Source organism: Asparagus officinalis, chromosome 4, assembly GCF_001876935.1.
Source record: "Asparagus officinalis chromosome 4, Aspof.V1, whole genome shotgun sequence".
In the NCBI taxonomy this organism is placed as follows: domain Eukaryota; kingdom Viridiplantae; phylum Streptophyta; class Magnoliopsida; order Asparagales; family Asparagaceae; genus Asparagus; species Asparagus officinalis.
In genome coordinates, this window is record NC_033797.1 from 24739558 (window position 1) to 24765638 (window position 26081).

At 35.6% G+C, this 26081-nt stretch overlaps 1 protein-coding gene across 1 annotated transcript; it reads left to right on the forward strand.

Annotated features, from left to right (window-relative positions):
* Positions 4181-25131, forward strand: LOC109836986 (26S proteasome non-ATPase regulatory subunit 13 homolog B). Its single transcript, XM_020405063.1, has 6 exons — positions 4181-4513; positions 8510-8956; positions 12433-12513; positions 23685-23881; positions 24017-24116; positions 24635-25131. The coding sequence occupies exons 1-6, from the start codon at positions 4361-4363 to the stop codon at positions 24818-24820; spliced, it is 1164 nt and encodes a 387-aa protein (XP_020260652.1). The 5' UTR covers positions 4181-4360; the 3' UTR covers positions 24821-25131.

Below are 26081 nucleotides of genomic sequence, written 5' to 3' on the forward strand. Positions count from 1 at the left end.
AGCAGCAGTCATGAATATTAAGATTATGGGAGATGAGAGAGGAGGAAATAAGAGTATTTTTGGGTTTTATGTTTTTTCTCTTTTCGTGCTTAGTTGGCAGTGAATAAGGGCTGAAACATATTATTGCATTGTATTTGGGGTTTATACATAAAGATGAACTACAATGGGCCAGAGCACATCAAGTTCTCTCATTTGGGGCAATGGCACAATTATCCCTAGAAAAAGTAGTTCTTTTGAGGTCCACTTTTTAAAGATAACAAGTTTAGAAATAAACCAACTCTCTTAGTTTATAAGAGAACTAGTTCAAATAAACTCTATTCTATAAATTAACCAAACCAGGTTCAAATTAGAACTAGTTCAATAAAGTCTCGTTTAGCATAACATAGGCTAAATGGAGCTAATTTAGAACTAGTGTAGATTATTTTCAAACTTGCCAAACACGATATTGAGTCAATTAGAACTAGAACTATATTTGAAGTTTAGAACTAGGATAATAGTAACAAATTATCCCGCTTTTTTTATTTCTATATACAAAAATGGGAGTTCTAATCTCTCAAATTATCTCAAGTTTAGGTTAGAACAGCTTGGTGAACAACTAGAACTCTCCTATTTTTTTTTTACATATTCCTTTTCTTTTATCCATCATCTGTTCCTTCAAATGGTCATTGTCATAATCAGACCACACTATCAATTTAGATCGCATCTCCTCTTATTCCTATATTCATATGCTATTTTCTTTTTCACTACATATTATATTTATATAATTATTTTAAAGTAAAAAATCTTCATCCATGATTTATTAAATAATAATAAATTTTTAAATATGAGAGGAAGAAATTTTTTTGGGGGTGAGGTGTGGGTGGGGGATGGTAAGTAGAATGAAATAGAAAAACATGGAAACCAGTTTAAATTTTTAGACTTGTAATATAATAATTCATAAATATAACAAAACTATGAATTATTATTATAATAATTATTAACAATATATTGTATTCTAACAAAATGTTATTTAGCAGTAACTACCAGTATATAAAATAATTATATTTTAAATAGTAGTTAATTTAAAAATGTCAAATAGTAGTTAAATTATCAAATGAATAATATATACTTATTGATTATCACAAATTACCTCCCACTTTAAAAATTGATCTTGATTCCTCACTAAAATATCCTACTTTCAAAAAATTATCACTCTTTAATAATTAATCAACTTCTTTTGAAAATGTTCCAATTTCCTATGAGCCTTTTTCAAGTAATTCTTTTTTTATGCTCCAAAAGATAAATTAAATTAAAAATTGTTTCCCATTAAGCTCAAAACAATAGACTTCTCTCCGTCTCCACAAACGTTCATTCTTTCCTAAAAGAATAAATGCTTTGATATTTTCTAATATTGTTATCATCCAAAGGATATAGTTCAAGTAAATTGCCTAAATAGTTCTTTGTGCCAAAGAAATAAGGAAAAATAATATCTCCTTTTGAGATTGAAAGAAGGGGGTATTGTAGATGGATCAATGTTTTCACATGCATCTTACTTATGTACTTGAATGAGAAATTTTTTCTATTATCCACGTCCTAAGTTAGCTAGTAAATTGGCCTTTAGATCCTAACTATTTTATTACTCAAAACTCAAAAAATTGTATGGTATTTTTCTTAGATTGATATAAATTTTTATGGGTGTGTTTGATAACTCGAAATGAAACTGAGTCAAAACTAATTTTTCTGTGAACTGGCCAGAATTTTCCCAACTAAGAGCTAATCCAAAACAAAAATAGGTTAATGGGTCGCCAAAAACTTCCACACCTTTGATTCCCACAACACTAAGATAATATAAGTTTATTGTACAATTTAATTATCATCTACATCTCTTCTTCATTTTCTTTTCAACTATTTTCCGGCACATAAGTCAAGTTTTTTGTTAGAAATGGTACATATAAGTATAAACAATTTAAAAAAATAGATAATTTCGTAAAATAAATATGAACTTTGGCAATTCTGTACCTAACTCCCTAATTTTCTCATCACACATACCATTTCGTAAACTTTTGGAGTGTAATACTGAACTTCCTTAAACTTTGAATTTTTATCATAGGATCTCATAAATATTATTTGAAAATAGATAATATTTTCTTCAAGAGGAAAAAAATGCTTAGTTTTAGGGAAATGACATATGACGCAATTTGGAGTTTTTCCTCTTGAGGACATTTTAGCTATTTGTCCATTTTAACTATTTGTCAATTATAAATGTAGATCCAATGAGAAAAGTTTAGGGGCATTTTTATGAAATTAACCCAACAATTTTTTTTGTAGTCAACCAATATATACACGAATAAAAGCACAATAGTAGTAGTGGACCAAACATGTACGCAAGATAAGGCCATAAGGGTGTGTGTGACATCTCTCTAAAAAATGGTTTAGGTTTAGATCTGCCTATTTGAAAAGAGTTTTTTTTATTGCTAAATATATGCCAGAAATAATCCTTTGTAGTTAATTATTGGGGTTTAAATTGATTTAGTTGTGAACTGAGGGAGCTAGTCAACAAGTAAGCCGGTTTTATTTAGAACTATATTTAATACTAATCTTGACTCATTTTTAATGAGTCGCCAAAACACACCCGAGGTATGTTCTCTCATGTTTTTGTATGATTCATCATGCTTTATTATCATTCAATCTCAGAAAAATAAGATTATTAATTATACTTTTTACCTCTAATTTTTTTCGATAAAAGGGTGTTTGGTTCAATTTCTAGAAATTATAGGAAATGTTTTCCACCTAAAATATGATTTCTTTGTATTTCTTAAAAAAATTATAGAAAAAGTTTTGAGAAATCAAAAAGTACCAATTTTCTTGTTTTTTGTACTTTGCTTGTGTGGTTCAAAACAAGAAAATAACTCATAACTTTATAGAAAATAACAAGATTTGGTAGGTTTTTAATTAAATATGGTATGTGTCAGATTTCTGGTGATTTCCTCTCATTTTGAGAGGAAATTGCTTTTTGTAAAATTTGGTAGGTTTTTGATATTTTATAGAAAATATTTCTGTAAATTTTTTGTTGAACCAAACATAATTTACAGAAATCTCTGGAAAACTTTTAATTACAAATTTACTATTGTCAAATGTTTTGAGAATTTTTTTTTCAAAAAATGTGCAACCAAACAGCCCCTAAGCTAACGCGTAAGGGGCTGTTTGGTTGTTGTTGGTAAAGTTGTGTATTTATGACACAACTTGGAAAGTTGTTGTCCACCTCATCAATTTTACTTTTATACTTTTCATTGTTTGTTTTTGATTCCATTGGAATCATAAAAGTTGTCCACCTCATCAATTTTACTTTTATACTTTTCATTGTTTGTTTTTGATTCCATTGGAATCATAAAACATTTGTTTTGTTTGCAAAATGAAACTTTAATTGTTTGTTTGGAAAGTGTAAAAAGTGGTCCCTACTCAAATGATCATATTAGTTGGAATTATTTTTTATTATTTTTTCCTAACTTCAATGTTAGTTTCCTCCTAAAATCATGTCTTTTTTTTCATGAAATCACTTTACAAGCTACATCAGCATATGAAATCACTTTACACTATTTTCACAACTAATGAAATCACTTTACAAGCTACATCAGCATATGAAATCACTTTACACTATTTTCACAACTACAAACAAACAATTGAAAGTGATGAAAGCTGAAATCACTTTACACTATTTTCACAACTACAAACAAACAATTGAAAGTGATGAAAGCTGACATTGGGACTCACTTTTTTACACTTTACATCCTTTTACATGGTAAAAACATACAAACAAACAGCCCCTAATAGAACTGAAGAGTAATAAAATCATATTAAAATCTCTCACCCGTTCAGATAATCTCGGTTAGTTCTCTCTGATTACCTACACATTTCAGCGGAAACTTAAATGGAAGTATAACTTAAGCTCCAAGAATAGCACATCCCTCACTTTGCTCTGCGAAGGCAAACTTGATCAGCAAAAGAGACAGTTCTTCCGTCTAAACCCAACAATAAGTTAGACACACGCGCTCTCTTCTCATTAGGTAAAATACCTGTCTGGTGTTCTATTACACCCATCCACTCAACAGGCTCTCTCAGATCCATCCAATACCGGCCCCACCACTGGGCCCTACTGGAAAGCAATAAAAAGGCCGTCGCTTTAACACTTCGGAACTCCCCACACACTTCTTTTTCCTCCGCCGAAATAAAAAAGGGTTCAGAGCGGTAAATTTTTCTAAAATTAAAATATAATAATATATTTGCGAGAAAAGCGAAAACAATAAGGAGAGACAAAAACCTAATCCTAGGGTTTTCTGAATCTCTCGATCCCTCGATCTCCTTCCCTTGATTCGATCCATCAATGGCCGGCGCTCTCCAGTACTTGGAATCGCAGCGGAACGCGCATCCGGAGCTCGCCGAGTGGTACAATGCGCTCGCAGATCTCTACGAGAAGAAGCTGTGGCATCAGCTCACTCTGAAGCTTGAGCAATTCGTCGCCCTCGCCGTTGTTCAGGTTTTCTTCTCAACTTCTCCTAGGGTTTACGTACGGAATTCTTTGCATCTAGTGAGACTTCGGGGGAAATTAGGGTTTTATATGGTTGTGATTGAGCAATTGGACCTTAAAGTTTGGATCTTTTGATGTTCTATTTCTAGTGTGTAAAAATTTCGAATTTTGTGGTTGGTGACTTCTTTCTGTTACGGGAAACCGTGAAAGTTTTGCGTTTATTGAGGTCTTTTTTAATCTTAGTCTGGTATATCAATACCTAAGCAGGGTTTGATTTGATGATGGAAGAGAATTGGTGTTGACTCTTATGCAGTTTTTCTTTTTTGATGCGTGACTAGTCGATTCAATGGAGAAAATCACATTTAAAAAGAGGAGATAATCGGTTTTTGAGGCATCATACACATAATAACACAGTTGGAAGCCTGGCATCTCATATTGCGTAGCGTAGCTGAGAAATCTTTGGATTTGGAAGAACTTTCAATTCTGTCCATTTGAAGTTTTGACTATTGTGAATTCTTTGACTTGGGAAGAAATAATCATTCTCAGTTTTAGCTGCATTCAGACGTAGCACATATTTTCTTCTTCTCCATGTGTCAAAATCTTTATAGAAGATAACACACTTTTAGAATTTTACTCGGCTTTCTTTGGTAACTTTGATATTTAAGTTTGATGGTAATTGTATCTTCATATTGCCCTTTATTCTACTATAAGGAAATTTTGAGTTTTCTACCTAGTTGCAGAATCTTGAATTTTACAATGTGAGAATTTTGGTTAGTTGCTCCCTAGTTACATAGGTTTAGTTTCATGAAAAATAACAGTAGGATTCCCTCCTGCCAACTGGTCTTATTGAATGTACGGGTGACCATATCAGCCATATCCTAATTAGAAGTTGATCCTTAAACCGTGTCAGCATTGTCTATCTCGTGTTACAGAAAACCATTTTTTGGTATGCTAACTACACTTCCATTTTTTGGTATGCTAACTACACTTCCTTCAAGTAATTAAAAAAAGATGTAGCTCTGTTCTTTTGGATGTCATAGCTTTTAGGCAGTGATAATGGTAACATCAACTGCAAAAGATTATCACCTTCACCCATCTGTGTCAATCGAACTATCTTCCAAGACATCATCCTTTTTGCTGATAAACTTATAGGTAAGAAAGAACCTGATATAAGCTAGTTTGCTGTTTGGATATTTTGCGACTTTGACTCTATTCTTCGAATCACGGGTCTCTGTTATTCTTGATAAAAACTGTTTCATGGAGGTGGTTGAAGGTACTATGTCAAAAAGAAATCGAGTTCTAGATATTTTGGTTTGTTATGGCAGTTTCTGATTTTATTCTCCTTCTTTTTTTGTTAGTTTGATTATTCTAGTTGTGTTTGACATGTGTTTCGATCATTCATTTTCACTTCAAATCTATATAAGTTTGGGAGTGTTATGCTATTCTTACCTTCAATGTTAGGTGTAGAGCAATTCTTGCATCAGCATAGTAATTATCCCTTGTGTTGAAATAATCCCTACATCTCACTCGTCATTCTCCTCAAACCTAGTCTTATTCTCTTAGATTTTCTATGCATCTTTGTCAGTGTTTTCAAAGGCGCGCGCCTCATTGCACCTCATGCGCCTTACGATGCGGGGTGATGACGAAACGCCCCACATCTGATGCAGCAGCGCCTTTTGCGCCTCGCGTACCTCCGTACTTTGCGTAGGATGCATGCAATACATTTCCTCATATAGTTTTGTTTGTTAACATTTCAATCGAGTCTTTATACTTGATATTCCATATCCCATGTTAACATTTCAATCGAGTCTTTATACTTGATATTCCATATCCCAAAAAGCAAAATAAATCCATTGGGCTTTTTTAATAACCTTCAATTATTCCATATCCCAAAAAGCAAAATAAATCCATTGGGCTTTTTTAATAACCTTCAATTGAGGACCATTATTAATCCTTTGTTTGGATATTAGTCTTGATTTAAGTCATTTAACATTTGATTTGAAAATTTATGAAATTTGCTACTATGTTGGGTGTTAGCATTAGAAATTAAGGCATTTGATTTGAAAATTTATGAAATTTGCTACTATGTTGGGTGTTAGCATTAGAAATTAAGGCAATATATTATGATTTTGTAGTACTATGTTGGGTGTTAGCATTAGAAATTAAGGCAATATATTATGATTTTGTAGTAAGATATTATTTATCTTGATATTTTTTATGTAAATTCTAAAAACATGTTCTTTCGTGCTTGATTACATATATTAAAATATTATGTGTGTGGTGTGCGCCTCGCATCACTCGGGCGCGCGCATCGCGTTGCGCCTTGCGCATGTGCGTGTAAAGATGCTTTGCGCTCTGCATTGCGCCTCGCGCATTGAAAACACTGATCTTTGTTAGCCTAGAATGAGGTATGCTTTGTTAGGCTTCATCATGATTATAAAATGCTCATATTCTAGATATTGTTATTGGAGCATGCGGTATTTAAATTCGGCTATTTTATCGCCATATCACCGATAGATAGGGTTTGGACCACTACGATACAATTTTAGGAAAATTAAATCATTGATCCTGTGATATATCGGTGAAAATCCGATTAATCGACCGCTTTCATAGGGGTCTAAATTGGCCGATTTTGTCAAAAAAAAAATCCCAACTATTGGTTGGTTTTTGATAGTGTTGTCAATGCACGTGGCGCAAAGTATCTTTACGCGCACATGCGCAAGGCGTAACACAATGCGTGCGCCCGAGTGATGCAAGGCGCACACTGCACATGATTTTTCAAGATGGATAAACAAGCATAAAAGAACATGTTTAGGAATTCACATAAAAAATATGTCAGGATAAATAATATCTTACTACCAAATCAAAATGTAAGGTCTTAATTTCTAATAATAATACATCCAATAGAGTGATGAAGTTCATAAATTTTCAAATCAAATGTCAAATCGAGACTAATATTCAAGCAAAACCAAATAGTAAATGAGGATTAGTTAGGATCCTTAATTGAAGGCTACTAAAAAGGTCTACTACATAGCGGTAAAGTTCATAACTTTTCAAATCAAATGTCAAATCAAGACTAATATTGAAACAAAACTAAATAGTAAATGAGGATTAATTAGGGTCCTGCTACTAAAAAGGCCTATTGGAATTATTTTATTTTTTGGGAAATGGTTATCGAGTATAAAGACTCGATTGAAATGTTAACAAACAAAAATATACGAGGCTATGTACTAGCACCCTGCTCAAAGCAAGGATGCTTGTGAGGCGCAAAAGGCGCCGTTGCGCCAGACATGGCGCGCTTTGCCACCGTCCCGCATCGAATGGCGCATGAGGCGTAGTGAAGCGCGCACGCCTTTGAAAACATTGGTTTTTGGGTTTATTTTTTTAGACCAGATCTGATATAGTGAAATAAAATCAAAATCACCAATCCCACTCACTACTTCCTATCGCACTTAGAGAAGCCAGCCCTAATTTCTCTTCGCCTTCTTGACTCTCTTCCCAAATTCAATCGTTCGATAATCCTGAGTCCTCTCTCGAAGGTATTTTCGTATGTTTATATTTCATTAAGTGCGCTTAGATTACATTTTAGGACATTATAATATGTGCTCACCATCCGATATGACAATCTGATGTTTACTACTTATCCCCGATAATTGCAATTTGATACGAATTTTGACCATCCGATATATTTGCAATAATCGATATTTAAAACCTTGGGATTATGAGATCTTTATAATTTGAAAATTGATGCTAGGGATCATCCAATGAAATACCTTTTCTAAATTATTTATAGAGAATCACGTGTGTTGGAGGCACATTCTGATGTATCTAGTTATCAATTGATTGTTTCATTCCTGATGTTTTTTTTGAGTTTCTTTGTTTTTTATATGGTTAATTTTTTTTTATTCATGGTTACAATGACTCAGAATTTCTTTCTGTGATAACTTTTGCAGTCGTGATGTTACTAGTCTTGGCTACTCACAGCTGCTTACCTTTTCATTTCAGGCTGGTGATGCTCTCATACAACTATATCACAATTTCATCACCGACTTTGAGACCAAGATCAATCTCCTCAAACTTGCACACTTTGCTGTGATAGTTTCACGGCAATACTCGGAAAAAGATGCTGCCATTAGCTATCTTGAAGGGGTCATTGAGAAGCTCCATGCTACAAGGGAGTTGCGGATTGAGGAACCGATTCTATATGTGAAGATGCAAATAGCTGCATTCAATCTTGAGAAAGGAAATCAAAAGGAGTGCAAGAAGTTATTAGATGATGGAAAGACAACCCTGGACAGTATGACTGATGTTGATCCATCTGTTCATGCAAGTTATTACTGGGTGTCTTCTCAATATCACAAATCTCGTCAAGAATTCGCAGAATTTTACAAAAGTGCTCTTCTTTATTTAGCATACACTACAGTGGAGTCTCTTTCTGAATCATTCAAACTGGTATGACGGTTAATTCTCACAAACACACATGTACACACACACGCACACCCAAATAAATAAATCAATAAATATATTAGAATAATAAATAAATAAATAACTGAATTGGAATTACTTTTTCAGTTTCTTTTCAATTTTCTGTCTCTGTGTTTGAATCCTTGGAGTGTATATTTCATTTGATTTTTTTAATTTCAGTTTTGAACTTTGCTTCAACAAACTTCTCCTTTGTTCTTGAGTTTGTGCTCAGCTTATGTATGTTTACTAAATGGGTCCTTGGGTCCTTAAGATCTTTATGTTGATATCAAAGAGCTTCTTCTTGCAGATAACATCTCATATTTCATACAGAGTAGATGTCCGAAATGTGGATTTTGTTAATTGAAATTTACATAGTCTTGGCTTTGATTGTGTCATGTTTATCTTGAAATATAGTTGTAAATATTTGATTCAATAGGACTGTTCAGAGCAGGTGTGGTATTTAAATTTAGTTTTCACAGTAAAATTTTGATGCTTCATGAGGAAACAGGGGGTCCTTGGAACCAGTAGAGTGATTAAAGTTTCAGCAGACAAATGCAGAAAGTCAAGTGGGTAGTGGTTTTGTCATATAATGATAAGTTGTCCTATTAATTTATGGTGTAACAAAGAATAGTAATAGCAAATTTTTGATGTTTTATGTGTATGAATTGCTGAAGGGATGACATTATGTCTGCATGATCATTCAAATAACTGGTGGTACTATTAATTAGCAATTAGCTTGGTAGATGTTCCACTGACCCTTAGTTGGTTAGTGCTTGCATGTTTATCTTGAAATATAGTTGTTACATATTTGATTCAATAGGACTGCTGGGAACAGGTTTGGTATATAAATTTAGTTTTCACAGTAAGATTTTGATGCTTCATGAGGAAACAAGGGGTCCTTGGGACCCAGTAGAGTGATTAAAGTTGCTTTTTTCGGCAGACAAATGCAGAAAGTCAAGTGGGTAATGGTTTTGTCATATAATGATAAGTTGATGTTTCGTGTGTATGAATTGCTTAAGGGATGATACTCTGTCTGCATGATCATTCAAATAATTGGTGGTAGTATTAATTAGCAATTAGCTTGGTAGTTGTTTTACTGACCCTTAGTTGGTTAGTGCTAGTTATATCATTTACTCTTGGTATGCTATTGTTTTGGTTTTGGTAAGGGTGAACTGTTATCCGAGTTTAATCTTCCTGGTTAGCTTTGTGAAGGTTAAATTATATTGAATTAGTCTTAGATTTGTTGTCTCCCATTATCCTTATTGTTTGGTGAGATTATAGGTCCCTTGTCATGTACATGGAGGTCATTGTGGCCCAAATTACCTTATTTTTGGCTTTCACAAGTGATTATTTGTGTGCTCAATTTATGCAAATATGTACACACATACGTATTCATGTGATTGCATATGCACATATAGATACATGTCCTATATACATACAAGTACATGTGCCTTGCATGTCTGTACGCATATAATTTTGTGAAAGAGTATAGGGCTCCCATTATCCTTAATAGTTTTGTCATGTACATGGAGGTTCCTGTGGCGCCAAATTACTTTAGTTCAGTGGTGGGTATTTGTGTTCTCAATTTATGCAAAGACATACACACATACATATGGGCATGACTGCATATACACATATACATGTCATATATACATACATGTACATATGCCAATATGCATATGAATGCATGTGCATATGCATGTATGTGTACATATTATATATACATATGCACACTCATTCCTCTGTATCCACCCACACTTGTATGGTAACATTTTCCAGTCCTTTTATGACAAATTAAAGTTTTTTTCTTCCCACCAATTAAATGACATGGTTGTCCATCTCTGGCAATCAAGAACACTATGAAATGTCTTTTTATTAATAAAAAAAAGTGTTCAAAGATTGCTAACCTGTTCGTCCAATGGTTGTAAAATGAGTGGTTAAACAATATAGAACGGAAGGTAGAAAACCGAAGAACAAGTTGAAAGTCTTCAAGATACGCATTTTTTTTCAACATACTCTTTGGCCCGTAAATCAAGAGAATGCCATGGATCATATATTGGCCTTGTCTGGTGTGCACAACAAACCATGGACACTAAAATTTCGGGAGTCATGTTTTTCTTATTTATTATATGTCATAGTTCATATAGCTGTCGCCATCGTATCCCTAATCACTCCACATGTTAGAAAGAAGTTGATTGTGTTGCCAAGCTTAGCTGGTTCTCATCCTCTTCCTCAATGCCAACCATTTGGCGCTTCTGGCCAATTGATACATAAATTGACATTCCTGTGCGATCTAAGGAAGTCAGCCATTGGGTTATGTGGCTATGGAGACCTTGTTTATTGGTTATGACTTAGGGTCAAAAAATGAGTAGCCATCAAGCAGCTGGACCTTCTCCGTAGGAGAGTTGGCTGAGAGAAAACAGGTGTGAGTTGATATTTGCTATTTCTGGTCATACGTAAGGAATATTTTAGGCTGACATGCTAACTAGGAAGGTATTCTGACTACAAGGTCATAAAAATGAGTAGCCATCAAGCAGCTGGAAAATGTACACTGGAATAAGTGCTGGCTGAGAGAAAACAAGTGTCAGTTTATATTTGCTGTTTCTGGTCATCCCTGAGGAATAATATAGGCTGACATGGTAAGTGGATAGGTATTCTGAAAGTGGCATAAAACTTAGTAAGTTGGAGGACAGCTTGGGGTTCCCTGGGCATTGGTCAAAACTATCTTTGAGGCCAAGCTTACAAGTTTGCAATGTCCTTTGTTTGAAAGCCATTTGCTTAGGAGATTTCATAGAAACTGATCTAAAGAGAGACGAACAATGTATCTGAACTTTGTCCTTGAGGAGAGATGTTGGTCCGTCTTCATGTAGGTTGGGGATAAAGCTCGAAAAAAACTATTAAGTTTATGTGTAAGATAATGTTTGATGTCCTCTTTTCTAATCTCTGATCGAAGAATTCTTTACACTCATTTGGAATGAAGATGAGATTCGAAATAAGAAGCTGAATTGTAATTTCTTATAGTTCATGGATTATTACTTAATTAAAAATTATTAAGTTCTCTTGTGGTATTAGTAATAGAACTTCGTTCTTTTCTCCCTTTGGATGGATTGTTTATTTTATTAGTTTTGTTTTCGTGAATTACCTAAAAGATGTAAAATTAGCAAGAGATTTTTCTTCCTTTCCCATTCCAGAATTACGAATGAATAATACTTTTGGAATTAGTTGGCGATCAAAGTTTTCATCCAAGGAACTTTCTGTTTTCTTTATCTGGTTTATCATAAACTTTCAATTCAAGTCTACAAAATTTTCAGTCCAATTGAGTTAATAACCACTATAACCTGTCATTTTACTTGGAAATGCTTTTTAACTTACTAAGATTGTTGGAATTGATGAATGAGTGGCTCAAGAGGTGACGACATATATCATTTTTAGCTAATGTCTGCTTGCTGTTTTCTTGCTTTCAGGACTTGGCATTTGACCTTTCTCTCTCTGCTTTGCTGGGTGACAACATCTACAATTTTGGAGAATTACTAGCGCATCCTATTGTAAGTGAAGTTCTATTTGACTAAATAAAAACCTCTTCTACAAATTGCTCTGTATAACTTTTCATTTACTATTGGTAAAAAACTTCTCATATCAGCTTCTGCCTTGTATTCAACATTAGGAAGATGTTTTTATAATTATTCACTAAGTGGAGGTGCTTGCCCATTTATTTTAGGCGGTAACCAATTGATTTAAGAAATATAATATAGAAATGCCATCATCTTTTGGTGTTGAAAGAAAATAGAACTAGCCATCATTTGCTAGATTGCATCAGAGTTGCATGATATTTACAGCCATCATTTTAATGCTAATTGCTTTCTCATTCAATCTTTTCCCTTCCTCTACACATATCTATGACTTTAGGAATTAGCCTCCCTCTGCCCCATAATGTCTCCTGTCCATCAATAAGGTGGGATTTTCATAATGATGTAGGCAACTGTAGACAATTCATACTCTTTTTCTGATCAATCATGACCGAAGTCATAAAGTGTTAAATCACCATCTCTCTTAAGTTCATCAACAAACACAGCTATAGGGTTACCACAACTAGTCAGGGCCCTTTGCATACTAAGCCTTTCTATACTTTGTTTATGTTCCTACTTATATGTTTTGGGTCTATTGCATGAAATATGTTTTAGGTCTATTGCAAGAACGAATCTTTATTGCAATATGCATTAATATGGGATTGTTAATTTTAGTTGGTTTTGAGAGAATTTCATCCACCTATGTATTAATGCATCAATAAACCGAGCTTTACATAATGGATAGTGTATATTGAAGGGGTTTTGTTGACCTTTTCTTTCCATCCACCCTGCAACTTATAAGGATGTAAATTATTTTCTGCAATATAGGATCTACACCTAGTATTTGTTGTCTACCAAGTGATTATGTCGTTGCATAAAGTCCAGTTCCTTGGATTAAAGTTAATTGATTTAGAAGGCATCTGCTAGAAGGAGATAATTTTGAACGATATCAGTGGAAAAGTAGAGATTTGGGCTGGAGGGATTGGCACAAGCAAGCAGATACCTCAGCAGACTTGTATGAAATTGGGCATGGACGCTAAGTGTTGTCTTGTAGATGTATGGACATGTTCAAAACAGGAAAGATTTTATGTTGAAAGGATTGTAAAAAAGTAGACCAAAAACCAAAGTTCAGTCCAAAGGTATATAATGATTCTTTTCATTCTAAAGGATTTCTGTCTTGAGTCCTTGATTATAATAAGGAAAATTCCACACGATATTTTAGGTTTGGTCACCAGCATAGCAGTGCTACATCATATACAGACACACCTTGGGTCTTGGGCTCTGTTTGGCAATTCAACAAAAACAGGCTAGGCCTGGGTTTTTCTTTAACCAGACCAAGTCTGCAGGAGCTGGACCAATTCAGGCCTGGGTTTAGGGCCAAAAATGAACTAAGATAAACTGGGCTGGAGTTGGTACAGTTTTTCCAAACTTTAAATACAACTTGGCTTCTGGCCCAGTTTCCTGGGTTACTAAACAGGCTCTAGTCTTGTATGCTGTTTAGATGAAATGTATCCTTATTTTCTAGGCTACAATAACACCTTCAAGTTAGGATTGAATATTGCCATAATACTCTGGGCTCAGTTTCATAGCCATACTATTTCTGTCATGTGTTTAGATCATCGAATCCACACTTATATTTTATATCTCAATTCTATTATCTTCCCTTGGTTAAATTTTTTGAATTGTTTTTGTTTGGATCCTCTTTTTTAATTGCAAATCACAAATCTGCCCCCTTTCTAGGCAAGAGTATTGTTCATCTGCAAAGCGTAACAATTTGTTCCCATTCTAAAAGAGTTTCTCGTTGGTTATGATAGGGCAAATTCCATATCATATGCTCAGCTAAATTGTCAGTGTATCAGTGCTAGTTACTAATGCATCATGAATCTTAGACACATGTACATTGTTTAAATGGATTGACTTTTTTCTTAGGATCTCTAGACAACATTGAAGTCACAAAATGTTATAGTGGAGGAATTGACCATCTAGATGTGAGATTTTAGGGTTGAATTGACTTTTTGACTTTTAATATTAATTACTAAGTATTAATGTTGAAAGAGAACCTTGGAAAAGATAGGTGGAAAGTAATACCTTAATTTGTTAAATATGCTCAAAGGTTCATTGACAATTGAGGTATTATGCAGTGAATATGTGAAGATCCATCCTATAGCCTACCACTGCAATATTTAGTACTTTCGCGGCTCCCTGGATGAACCTGCATAAAGCTAAATGCCAATTCATGTTGACCTTTAGCTCTACTCTTTTTTTTCCTTATGTTTTTTATTGGTTTATTTTACTGTATTTGCACTCTACACTGTCAGAAATCTTTCGAGAACATGCAAGGTGACCTCTAGGGGCTGTTTGGTCATAGGACTTGTGACAATTTAAGAAATCCATGTATTCCTCAACTATTCAAAATTTTTAATTTGTGTTTTATTGGATAATAGAGTTGAAAGTTGCTTTTGAAAAGAGAATCCAAACATTATTGTTTGGTTGTAAAAGAAAGTGATAAAATCTGGAACTAGTGTAAGGGTTCCGCTAATGATTTGATATTGTATTTAAATAAGTATATGTTAGTATTTGATAATTTTCTCAATTATTATTCAGAAATAAACATAAAGTTATTGTTGTTGTTTATTTTTCCAATTTTTAATTTTTTTAACAATTTTATTCATAAATTTTAAATATAAAAGGGACCTACTTCTGCAAATTCTTTTGAGATCCTAGCCTTTTGCTAGGATTTCTGGTACCCAACTCTTACAGAATTTTCACCAAAACATCATGTTAAGATTTGGAGAGAGAAGAGTTTCTTGGGATAGATTTCCCTCACTTTATACTTTATTATTTATAGAGATGGATTAGTTACAAATTAGTCTCACAGGCTATGTTACCCCGACACTTCAATCTAGGTCCCGTACCCGTGTCGGGTACGTGTTGGGTGCGGATCCGCACCCAAACGGCATGGATACGGCAAAATTTCACTCGCGAGCGAAGAAAAAAAAACCGCACCTAAAAATTTGAAAGAAAGGCCGAATCGGGCGCTATTTGAGCCTAATAACTCAAGCCCACTTGAAATCAAAGCCGAACGAAGCCGAACGAAGCGATTTCAGCGCCCGATTTCAGCGATTCTGAAGCGATTCTACCTTGACGACGAAATCAAAGCCGAACGAAGCAATTTCAGCGCCCGATTTCAACGCCTCGACGAAAGCCAACGACGAAATCAAAGCCAACGACGAAATCAAAGCCTTGACGAAGCAATTTCAGCGCCTCGACAACGAATCCTCTCCTCGACGACGAGATCAGCGCCTACAAGGTTTGATTTTATGGATTTTAGGGTTTTGTTTTTGTTTTTTTCCTTTTCTCCTCGACGACGAGATCGACGGAGGACTGAAGCTTGGACGAGCTCCGACAGAGGATTGAGGCTTGGACGAGCTTCGAGGGTCTTGTGAGGGGCCATCGATGGAGGACTGGCTTTGGGTTCGCGAGGAGAAATGGGAAGAGGCGACGAAGATGAAAACCCTAGGGGAAGTTACGGTTTTATATGGGGGAGGGGTTTGGGTTTGGATTCGGGTTTGGGTTTTTTTCTTCACCTGTTTTTTATATGGAGTGGGGTTTGGGTTTGGGTTTTATATAGGGGGAGGGGTTTGGGTTTGGGTTTTATGTGGGGAGGGGTTTGGGTTTATATAAGTAATAATATTAGTTCTAAATTTTTAAATAAAATAAAAATAGCTTTCTATTTCTTAGAATTGTTAAATAAAATAAAAATAGATTGTCATATTTTAGGGTATATTTGCAAATGTAATAGGTATTTAATTCAACACTGATCTAAAGTGAATTATTTTATATATATACAGCCGTGTCCCCGTACCCTACTTTTTACAAATTTGTCGTGTCCTGTACCCGTACCGATACCCGTACCCGTACCTCGGTAACATAGTCACAGGCAATGTGAGACTAAACTAATGCTAAACTAATACTCATACTCTCTCCTAACGTGCCCCCTCAAGCTAGAGCATATATATCATGCATGCTCGACTTGTCACAAATAAAGTCAACCCGTGTTCGACCAAGCGGTTTTGTAATAATGTATGCCAACTGATGTACTGTCGATACATGTTTTATCGTGATGATTTTGTCCTCGAGCTTCTTACGGATTACATGACAGTCGATTTCAATGTGCTTGGTTCTCTCATGAAACACGAGATTCTCAACAATGTGAATTGCTGCTTTATTGTCATCATATAGACTCATGGGACGTTCTTGAGGGAGACCAATCTCTGTCAATAGGTCTCTAATCCAAACTATCTCTAGTGTCATATTTGTCATAGCTCTGTATTCTGATTTTGCACTGGATCAAGACACAACACTTTGCTTCTTACTCTTCCACGACACCAGATTTCCTCCGAGAAAGACACAATATCCAGTAGTCGATCTCCTATCAAAAGGATATTCAGCCCAATCTGCATCAGAGAAGCTTGCAACTCTGGTGCGTTCTTGATATGAGTAGAGAATACTCGTCCTAGAGTCTTTTTCAACTACCTCAAAATTCTCATAACTGCATCCAAGTGAGTAGTTTTTGGTGCAGACAAGAATTGACTCACAACACTGACTGTGAATGTGATGTCAGGTTTGGTCACCGTCAGATAATTCAGTTTCTCCACCAATCTTCTATACTGCCCAACATCCTCAAGAAGCTTTCCCTGATCTGGTAGTAGTTTTGAGTTCACATCCATTGGAGAATCACTGCTTCTGCATCCTAACATCCCGGCTTCTGAGAGCATGTCCAGGGCATACTTCCTTTGTGATACAAGAATACCATTCGTTGACTTTGCAGCTTCAATGCCTAGAAAGTATTTTAGGAAACCAAAATCTTTGGTTTGGAAATGTGTCTATAAATACTTCTTCATGCTGTTAATATTAGAAGCATCATTCCCTGTAATTACAATGTCATCCATATAGACAACTAGCAGAATTCGTTTCCCATTTTGAAATCGCCAAAAGACAGTGATCTTTTTGTGCACGACAAAGCTCAAATTCCTGAATAATCTATGCAAAACGTCTAAACTAGGCTCTCGAAGACTGCTTCAAACCATAGAGTGATTTCTTCAGCCTATACACCTTCACATTCTCCCCCTCTATGGTTTCTTCAGCCTACACACCTTCGCATTCTCCCCTTGGGCAACAAAACTTGATGGTTGCTCCATGTAAACCTCCTCATCTAGAATACCATTAAGGAGTACATTCTTAATGTTCAACTGATGAAGTGGCCAGTGGTTTGTCACTGCTAACAAAATAAAAATCCGAGCAGATGTTATTTTTGCCATCGGAAAGAAAGTATAAACGTAATCTAAGCCATACATCTGTGAATAGTCTTTAGCAACCAGTCGGCCTTTCAGGTGTGTCAAAGTTTCATCAGGATTTAACTTGACAGTGTACACCCAGTTATAGCCTACAGACCACTTTTCTGGTGAAAGTAGGACCAAATTCTAAGTCTTATTCTGCTGCAAGGCCCTTATTTCGTCCTGCATCGTTTGGTTTCAACCTGGAATAGACAGGGCTTCTGACAAATTTCTTGGGAACCAAATATGAGTCGAGGGAAGTAACAAAAGATCGAAAGATAGAGGATATGCGATCATAGGAGACAAAATTAGAAATAGGATGTTGAGTACAAGTTCGTGTCACTTTTCAAAGTGTAATAGGAAGATCTTTCGCAGAAGGGGCTAATTTGCATTTACTGATTCAGGTTCTTCGGACGGAGGATGTGGTGTTGAGGTCGAAGTTGTTACAGAAGCAGGAGCAGAGCGACGATGATAAACTTGAATTGGGTCGTTAAACCTAGTTGAGTTTTTTGCCAGTAGCGCAAATAGTATTGTCAACGGACGAATCACCACCGTTAACTAATGACTCTTCCAGGATTAAATAGTCATAACGATGATAATGGGGATGGAGAACTAGAATGATCAGGTTTATTTTCGAAGAATGTTACATCAGCAAATAACACAAGACGATTGAGTGACGGACAAAAATACTTGTAACCTTTATGTTTTCGGGAGTACCAAAAAAAAAATCTTTAATAGACCGAGAGTTTTAACTTTTGTTTATTTGGACTGTGATTATGAACAAAGCATAGAGAGCTAAAAATCTTTAGAGGAAGCGGAAAGAGATCATCGCTAAAAATCTTTGGAGGAAGTGGAAAGAGATCATCGTTGGGATATAGAACTTTGAAAGGAATTTTATCTTGCAGAACAGAAAAAGACATTCGATTAATCAAGTAACATGCTGTTAAGATAGTTTCCCCTCAAAATTCTTTGGGAATGCCGCGATGGAATAACAAGGTCCGAGCAATATCAAGGAGATGTCTATTCTTTCGTTTAGCAACTCTATTTTGCTGAGGAGTGTAAACACAAGAAGACTGACGAAAGATTCCATATTATTCAAGAAAACTAGTGAAGTCGCCATCCAAATATTCCTTTGCATTATCAGATCGAAATTTTTTTATCGAAGTCTTGAATTGATTGACTATTTCAGAATAAGAGTTTAAAAGTAAAAAAGACTTCAGATCTAGACTTGAGAAGATAAATCCAAGTAACACGAGAGTGATCATTCACAAAACTGATAAAATATCGAATCCCAATTTAGAAGTTATTGGGCATGACCCCAGATATTAGAATGAACAAGATCAAATGGTTTAGCAGCCTTCTTATTGACTCGATTAGGATAAGACACGATGTTGTTTGCCAAGTTGACACGACTCACACTCTAATGAGGAAATGTTTGAATTGAGGATTAGAAGCTTGAGAACAGAGAGAGATGCTCTAGCTGACAGTGAAATTGTAGAGCTGATGGGTTTTAGATACAAGCTACATGTTTGGCGCCCAAGTCCAGTTTATAATGGCCGTTCTGCTCATGATCTATCCCAATCGTTTTCCTCGTGATCAGGTCCCGAAAGACACAATGTGTGGGAAAGAATAGCACAATATAGTTTAGTAATTTAGTAATCTTACTAACAGATAAAAGGTTATAGGAAAAACTAGGAAGATAGAATACATAGAAAAGAGGAAGACTCGTGGTAGGATTGGTGTTGCCGACACACTGAACAGGTGTACGTGAACCTAAGTTGCATGGAAACGGGCACGAGTACTGGTACTGGTACGGGTGCGGGTGCGGGTGCGGGACACAGCAAAACTGTAAAATGTAGGGTACGGGGACACGACTACATATATTGAATTAATACTGTACAGAAGATAAATTTTTCCCCTTCATGTGTTATTAGAATTAAAATTCCGATCATATTTTTGAGTTTCTTTTATCATATTGATTATCGTGAATTGTAAACTACTTTTTTTTTTACTAGACATGTAAACGACCCATTAACTATATAGTTTTAAACTTAGGTATGGACTGAAACGAACCCGACCTGTATTTCATTAGTTTCAAAAGACGGATGTGAAGTGTAAGCTCTACGTCCAGGAAGTCTTTGACAAGTGTTTTAAATTAACACATATATCATATAATTGAGTACATGTTGTAATAAATGCATGCATATATTCAAGAAGTGTCCATGAAGTTTGGGTACGGGAAAGTATCGGGTACGTGTCCGGTACGGGTACGGCTTCATTATAGAAGTACCCGTGTAACATAGACGTGAACCATCAGCTAATATAACTGAATTAGATATAGGAGAGAAAGATGACATGATACATTGGTTCCCAGTCATATGATCAGTGCACTTGTATCTATAATCCAAGTATGAGATAAAGACGATGTAAGTAAAGATAAAGGGGTACCTGTACTTTTGAGAGTAGCGGATAAAAAAAAAGACGATGTTTGTGAACTTTGGTGTTGCTAAAATAATTAAATTGGTGAAATTGACGTTGTAGTTCCGCATCATGGAAGAGTAACCGTGGTTGAATTTTATTATCAGATGAAGTGAGGTTGTCCTAAGCAGTCATGTAAGCACTATTGGCCTTCTTTTTTTCTAATTCAGGACAATTATATTTGAGATGTCCTAGCTGGTGGTAGTAATTACAAGTCTTCACTGAGTCATCGTCATGAGCATGTCTGCCTTGAGATGAACCTCCACGGCCACCTCGTTGGTCACCTCGGCCTTTAGAACGACCAGTGTGCTAACCTCATCTCCCTTCAAAGTTTACCTCTTCCAGGACCACCAATATGACTTCCTCGTTCATTAGACTGTCAACTCTGAGTGGTAAGTATAGAGCGATCCGTAATGGATGTGAGTGGCTGTATAGGGACAGGGTTCTTCAGAAAGTAATAAGTCTCAGCCAGAGAACTAATGACGGAGCTCCCCAAGATTTGTGGTTGAGCAGAGGAGAATGGAATTTAGGGTGCCCAAGTAGGTGAGTACTATAAGTTTGTTCCATTGGTTCTGTATTTGTTTTACATCCCCAGTAATAGAAAAATTTGACGAAGTTCCTCAGCCAGACGATTGAACTCTCATCATAGTGATCATCCATGAATTTACCATCCTGTTTCTTACGAAACAGCTTTTGGAATTACTTCATGTGCCCGATTAATATTGCTGTTACCCCTATAGAGATCTTGTAAAAAACATCAAAGTTTCTTCACTGTCATACAATGAAGAACTAAATCCTAAATTTTAGGTTCCATAGTATTAAGAAGTTAATGTAAGAGGACACTATCGTCCAATGTCCAAGATTCTGGTGTCAGAGTAGGAGAGTCTGTCAACAAATGGTCAGTTTTACCTCGGCCTGCCACGTAGATTTCAATAACACGTTATCACTGGAAATAGTTAATTCCATCAAGTTTTCGGTCAGTGATTCTACCAGAAAATATCTCCGAAACTTTTGTCTGGACTGTTAACTCAGAATTCTTGAGTTTCTCAGATCCGGCTATCATGAAACAAACGAGTAGAGTTCAAGACAATACCCTCCACAAGTTGTACTCCAAAATGGAAACAATTAAAGTATGTCCAAGTTTAAGAAAATAAGTCTTGAATTAGCCAGTAGGCTGAACAAGTCCAAGAACATGAACATGAAGGTTTAATTTTAAACCCGAAGGTTAAAGTGCCAGAACCCGAAGGTTAACATGAAACCCGAAGGTTAAAGATCAAGAACCCGAAGGTTAAGATGGAACCCGGAGGTGTTTTTTTTATTTATAGGACAACTCGCAGATCTGATTCAGATTCGAAAACAAAAAGAGAGCGGCGGGCATGGCGCCGACGAGCGAGCGAAGGCCTCATGATGGCGGCGGTCATCAACGACGAGCGGTGTAGGGTGGAAGTTGTTGACGAGCGAAGGCCTCATGATGGCGGCGGTCATCAACGACGAGCGGTGTAGGGTGGAAGTTGTTGCGTCGGGTGAGAAGCTCGAAGACGAGGATGTGGATCAGATGGACGTGAACGAGGAGTTGTCGAGGAAGATGAGGGCGATGACGATGGCGATGACGAGAAAGATGGGGACGATAAGGCGGTTGCAAGGTTTTGGCGGTTGGAGTTTTGAAGAAAGCGGCTAGGGTTTTGGCGGCTAGGGTTTTGAAATATGAAATTAACTGGGGAAACTCATAATTTGCATCTGCAAGAGTACTATCATGACTACTAGAAATCTGACGTGTGCAAATGCACATGATATGTAAACATTTTATTTTTATTTTGTTTAGAATGTATATTCAATAGTAGGAAGAAATAGTGGGGGTCAATTGATTCTTTGAGAGCTGTTATCTTTCATTATTCGAAGTTTTGAACTTGAAATCCTCTACCAATTATCTCACCCACATTATTTTCTTTGTATATTAGTGTAAATAATTTGTAGTATAGATATATGCTTAGAACCTTGTCTTTTTATTGATAGATATTTATTCTCTTTGTTTCTTTTATAACATAAAATATTAAAAAGATATTCACTTATGTATGCTTCATCTTCTTTCATGCTATTTGAATAACATAGAATGTTGTTCTAGAAAGAAAAGAAATAAAAAAGATAAATGAATCATTCCTTGTAAAATTAGGTGGAATGTTGTAGGAAGAAACAAAATAGAAACGAGAAAAAAAATGTTGCATTGTAAAATTACAATCTTACCCTTTCTAAAATAATTGGAAATGATGGTTTGTCCACCATCATTGAATTTACTTTCATGAACGAAGAAAATTCATTTTCATGAATGAAGAAAATTTTCTTTGAGCTACACACAAAAGAATGTCATATCAATATTGAATTTCTCTCTCTCTCTCTTTATATATATATATATATATATATATATATATATAGAGAGAGAGAGAGAGAGAGAGAGAGAAAGAGAGAGAGAGAGAGAGAGATGGGTATGTTTGGTATCAAACACAAATTTTATACTTGATAGTGAGATGTCATATTCCCATCTACTCATTCTCATTCACAATCACTCCCAAACTCATGTGAATGTGGGCCCCTATTTGAATAAGTGGAAGGGAATATGCCACCTCACTACTAAGCACAAAACTTATGCTTGGTACTAAAACGGGTATGCTTGGTACCAAGCACCAAATTGAAGGGATACGAGTATGCGTGGTATGGTGCTTGGTAGTGTGGTAGCAACTTCTCATCCGATCATTCATCCACTCATCAATGTGTGAGTAAACAAGTGGAGACCATTTTAAAGTGGAATAGTTTAAGTGTGTGGAGGAGAACTGACCACGTCATTATTAAGCACCAACTTTATGCTTGGTACCAAATGTACTCATTTTTGTCACACACGCACACACTTTCTATATTTTGTAAAATAAAATATTTAAACAATATTCAATTATGTAGGCTCCATTTTTATTTCATGGCATTTGAGTGACATATAATGTTCTAGAAAGAAATGAGATAGAAAAGTGAAACAAATTATTCTTTATTAAATTACATAGAATGTTCTAGAAAGAAAGAAAATTGAAAAGAGAAAAAATTATCCTTTGTAAAATTACAATTTTACCCTTTTTCAAACAATTATGTAGGCTCCAACCCTTATCCATTTTATTTCTACCCCTTGCTTGTTCTTTCTATACTAGTGTAGATAGTATTTCCTCCTTGTAATTTATTTCCATCTTTATGCAATCTCATGAGAAAACATGCTTTTATTTGTTTCGTTTTCCATTATGATTTGCTTATATAGAGGTATCTTTCCAGTGTTATATATTTTAAGATTTCAACTTGCAGATCAATAGTCTTCTTGGAACCAAAGTCGAGTGGCTTTACTACATACTTCAGGCATTTAATACTGGCAATTTACTTCGCTATCAAGAACTGTGTCGAGTTCATAATGCTGCTTTGAGTGCTCAGCCGGCACTGGTGGAAAATGAAAAGAAGCTGCTGGAAAAAATTAACATTCTCTGTTTAATGGAGATCATATTCAGGTAAGATTTTCTCAATTGGATTAGAAGCCTAATTGATTACAGGTTCTCAAATTCTGGTGTCGCTTGCTCCTATAACTTCTACTTTCTATTTATATTATCATTTGACTTTAAGTTGGAAATTCCTGTTTCTTGCAGTCGCCCCTCTGAAGACAGGACCATCCCGTTGAGTGTCATTGCTGAACAAACTAATCTTTCAGTGGAAGACGTGGAGTATCTTCTCATGAAAAGTCTCTCTGTAAGGGTTACTCATAATCATGCTATTTTTTTATGAATCAATTCTACTGTTGGCATATGTTTAGGTGGAGTGGTGATCTAAAAAGTAAGGTGAGAATGAGAAGCAAATAGCTACTGGGGTTAGCTGAAATGTTTTGTTACTGACTCACTGATAGTATCCTTTCTTTGTTTTGATAATTTTGGGAGTTTGTCCCTCATTACGTAGGCTTAATTTGTGAGACCGGTAAGACAGGTTCCCACTTGAAGAATGGTATTCTAGGTCTTATGCTTAGCCATTCTGTGATCCATGATAACCTGAGCTAAGGAATATGACTATCTTTTTTGTATGCAGTCCTGAGTGATTTGTTATACATGACTTCATCATATTCCACAATTATGTCATGGTTTTTTTTATCTAAGATGAACCTTATTATTATTTCTTTCGTATTATTTCTTAGTTTGTCATTATTTGGAATACTATCTTGAATTTGTTACATATTCTATGTTGTGGCATAGGTGAAATGAGTATTATGTATACAGGTACACCTAATTGAAGGAATCATAGATCAGGTTGAGGGAACGGTCCATGTCTCGTGGGTGCAGCCTAGGGTTTTGGGGATAGCCCAGGTAAAATCGCTGAAAGATCGTTTGGACGGCTGGCTAGACAAAGTACACACAGCTTTGTTATCGGTTGAGGCAGAAACACCTGACCTTGTGGCCTCATGAGCTTGTGTTTTCTGTATCATCTATTCCTTGCCATCTCTCTGTAACAGTTCATTACAGCACAAAAAAGTGCAAGAAAGAACGCATTTGATGCCGCGCTTTGTGACATTCCATTAAGTGTTTTCTATGCTCGGAGCAACGAATTTGAACTGGGGAGTTTCTGTATTTTTTTTTAAATTCTTCAGGAAGTGCGAAAACTAGAAATAGGCTTACAAACACGGAGGAAGAATTTTACAAGCTACTGCTGTTTTAACTTATTGCTGCTTTGTAGTTTCCATCATAAAACTTAAATTCCGATCTTTTATAGTTGGTTATTTCTTGCGTTAACAAAAAATATATTCTTGAACTTCTTGTGATTTCTCGACTGCGAATGATTGCTGAGCTTGGCCAGGATTGTTTTCTTGCATGTGTAAAAATGTTGCCTTGTTTATCAAACATACCTTTGCTTGAGTGAAGTAATTGAAAGTCACAGGCCAAAGTTATGATTCGTTGCGGGATTAGAAGTATATGTTATCAGAGCATCATACATGTGAGTGAGTTGTTCTTTCAGAAGAGGCAGGGACCAATTTAGGATTTCATTGTTCTTTTGTATGGCTAAGAATGATGCGCTTGCATTCAAGGTAATGAGATCTCTATTGGGGAAACATTATTGTATGTTTCCAAAATTTAGCAGCCTAAATGTCATATTCCAAATGGATTGGGATCAATAACTATATCAAAACTTGTATGTCGTATGCATCTGTGGCGTGCAAGTGCAACTCTTTCCTTTAGTAAACATGGAGCGTTCAAATGCAATATATTGCTTGATTTTTTTTCTAATATTTACTGAATAGAGAAGAGATGTAAATGATGTTATATGGGGGTGTACATCTTGATCTTATTCATTCTCTATCATTTGGTCTCCTCCGCATCATTTTCTACGGAGTTAAAAAGGGGGACGTAAAGTGTTGTTCCAAATGGATGGGGATCAAGAACTCTATCCAAACGTATATTAATTGCATCTCAAAAAAAGACTAATTTGCAGAGCAACTATTCCCCTATAGAATAAGTTATTGGTTTCCTTAAAAATCTGCTTCAATTAAACTAAGCTATAAAAATGGCTCATGATTCTACGAAACCGGCTCTCGTAGCTTGGGTTTGCATTTGCCAAAGCAAAAAAGCGTGAAGGGCCAGGGGTCTACTCAGCAGTTCAGTGGAGCTTTGTTGTATAGCTTTGAAGACCATTTCGGCTATTCATACTAGGAAGGAAATATTACGGATTAAA

Bases quoted from the DNA above. Each gene is read 5' to 3' on its own strand.
- LOC109836986 (XM_020405063.1), top strand. From the start codon at position 4,361: ATGGCCGGCGCTCTCCAGTACTTGGAATCGCAGCGGAACGCGCATCCG. The intron at 23,882-24,016 runs GTAAGATTTTCT...TGTTTCTTGCAG, and splicing joins TTAATGGAGATCATATTCAG to TCGCCCCTCTGAAGACAGGA. The intron at 24,117-24,634 runs GTAAGGGTTACT...TTATGTATACAG, and splicing joins TTCTCATGAAAAGTCTCTCT to GTACACCTAATTGAAGGAAT.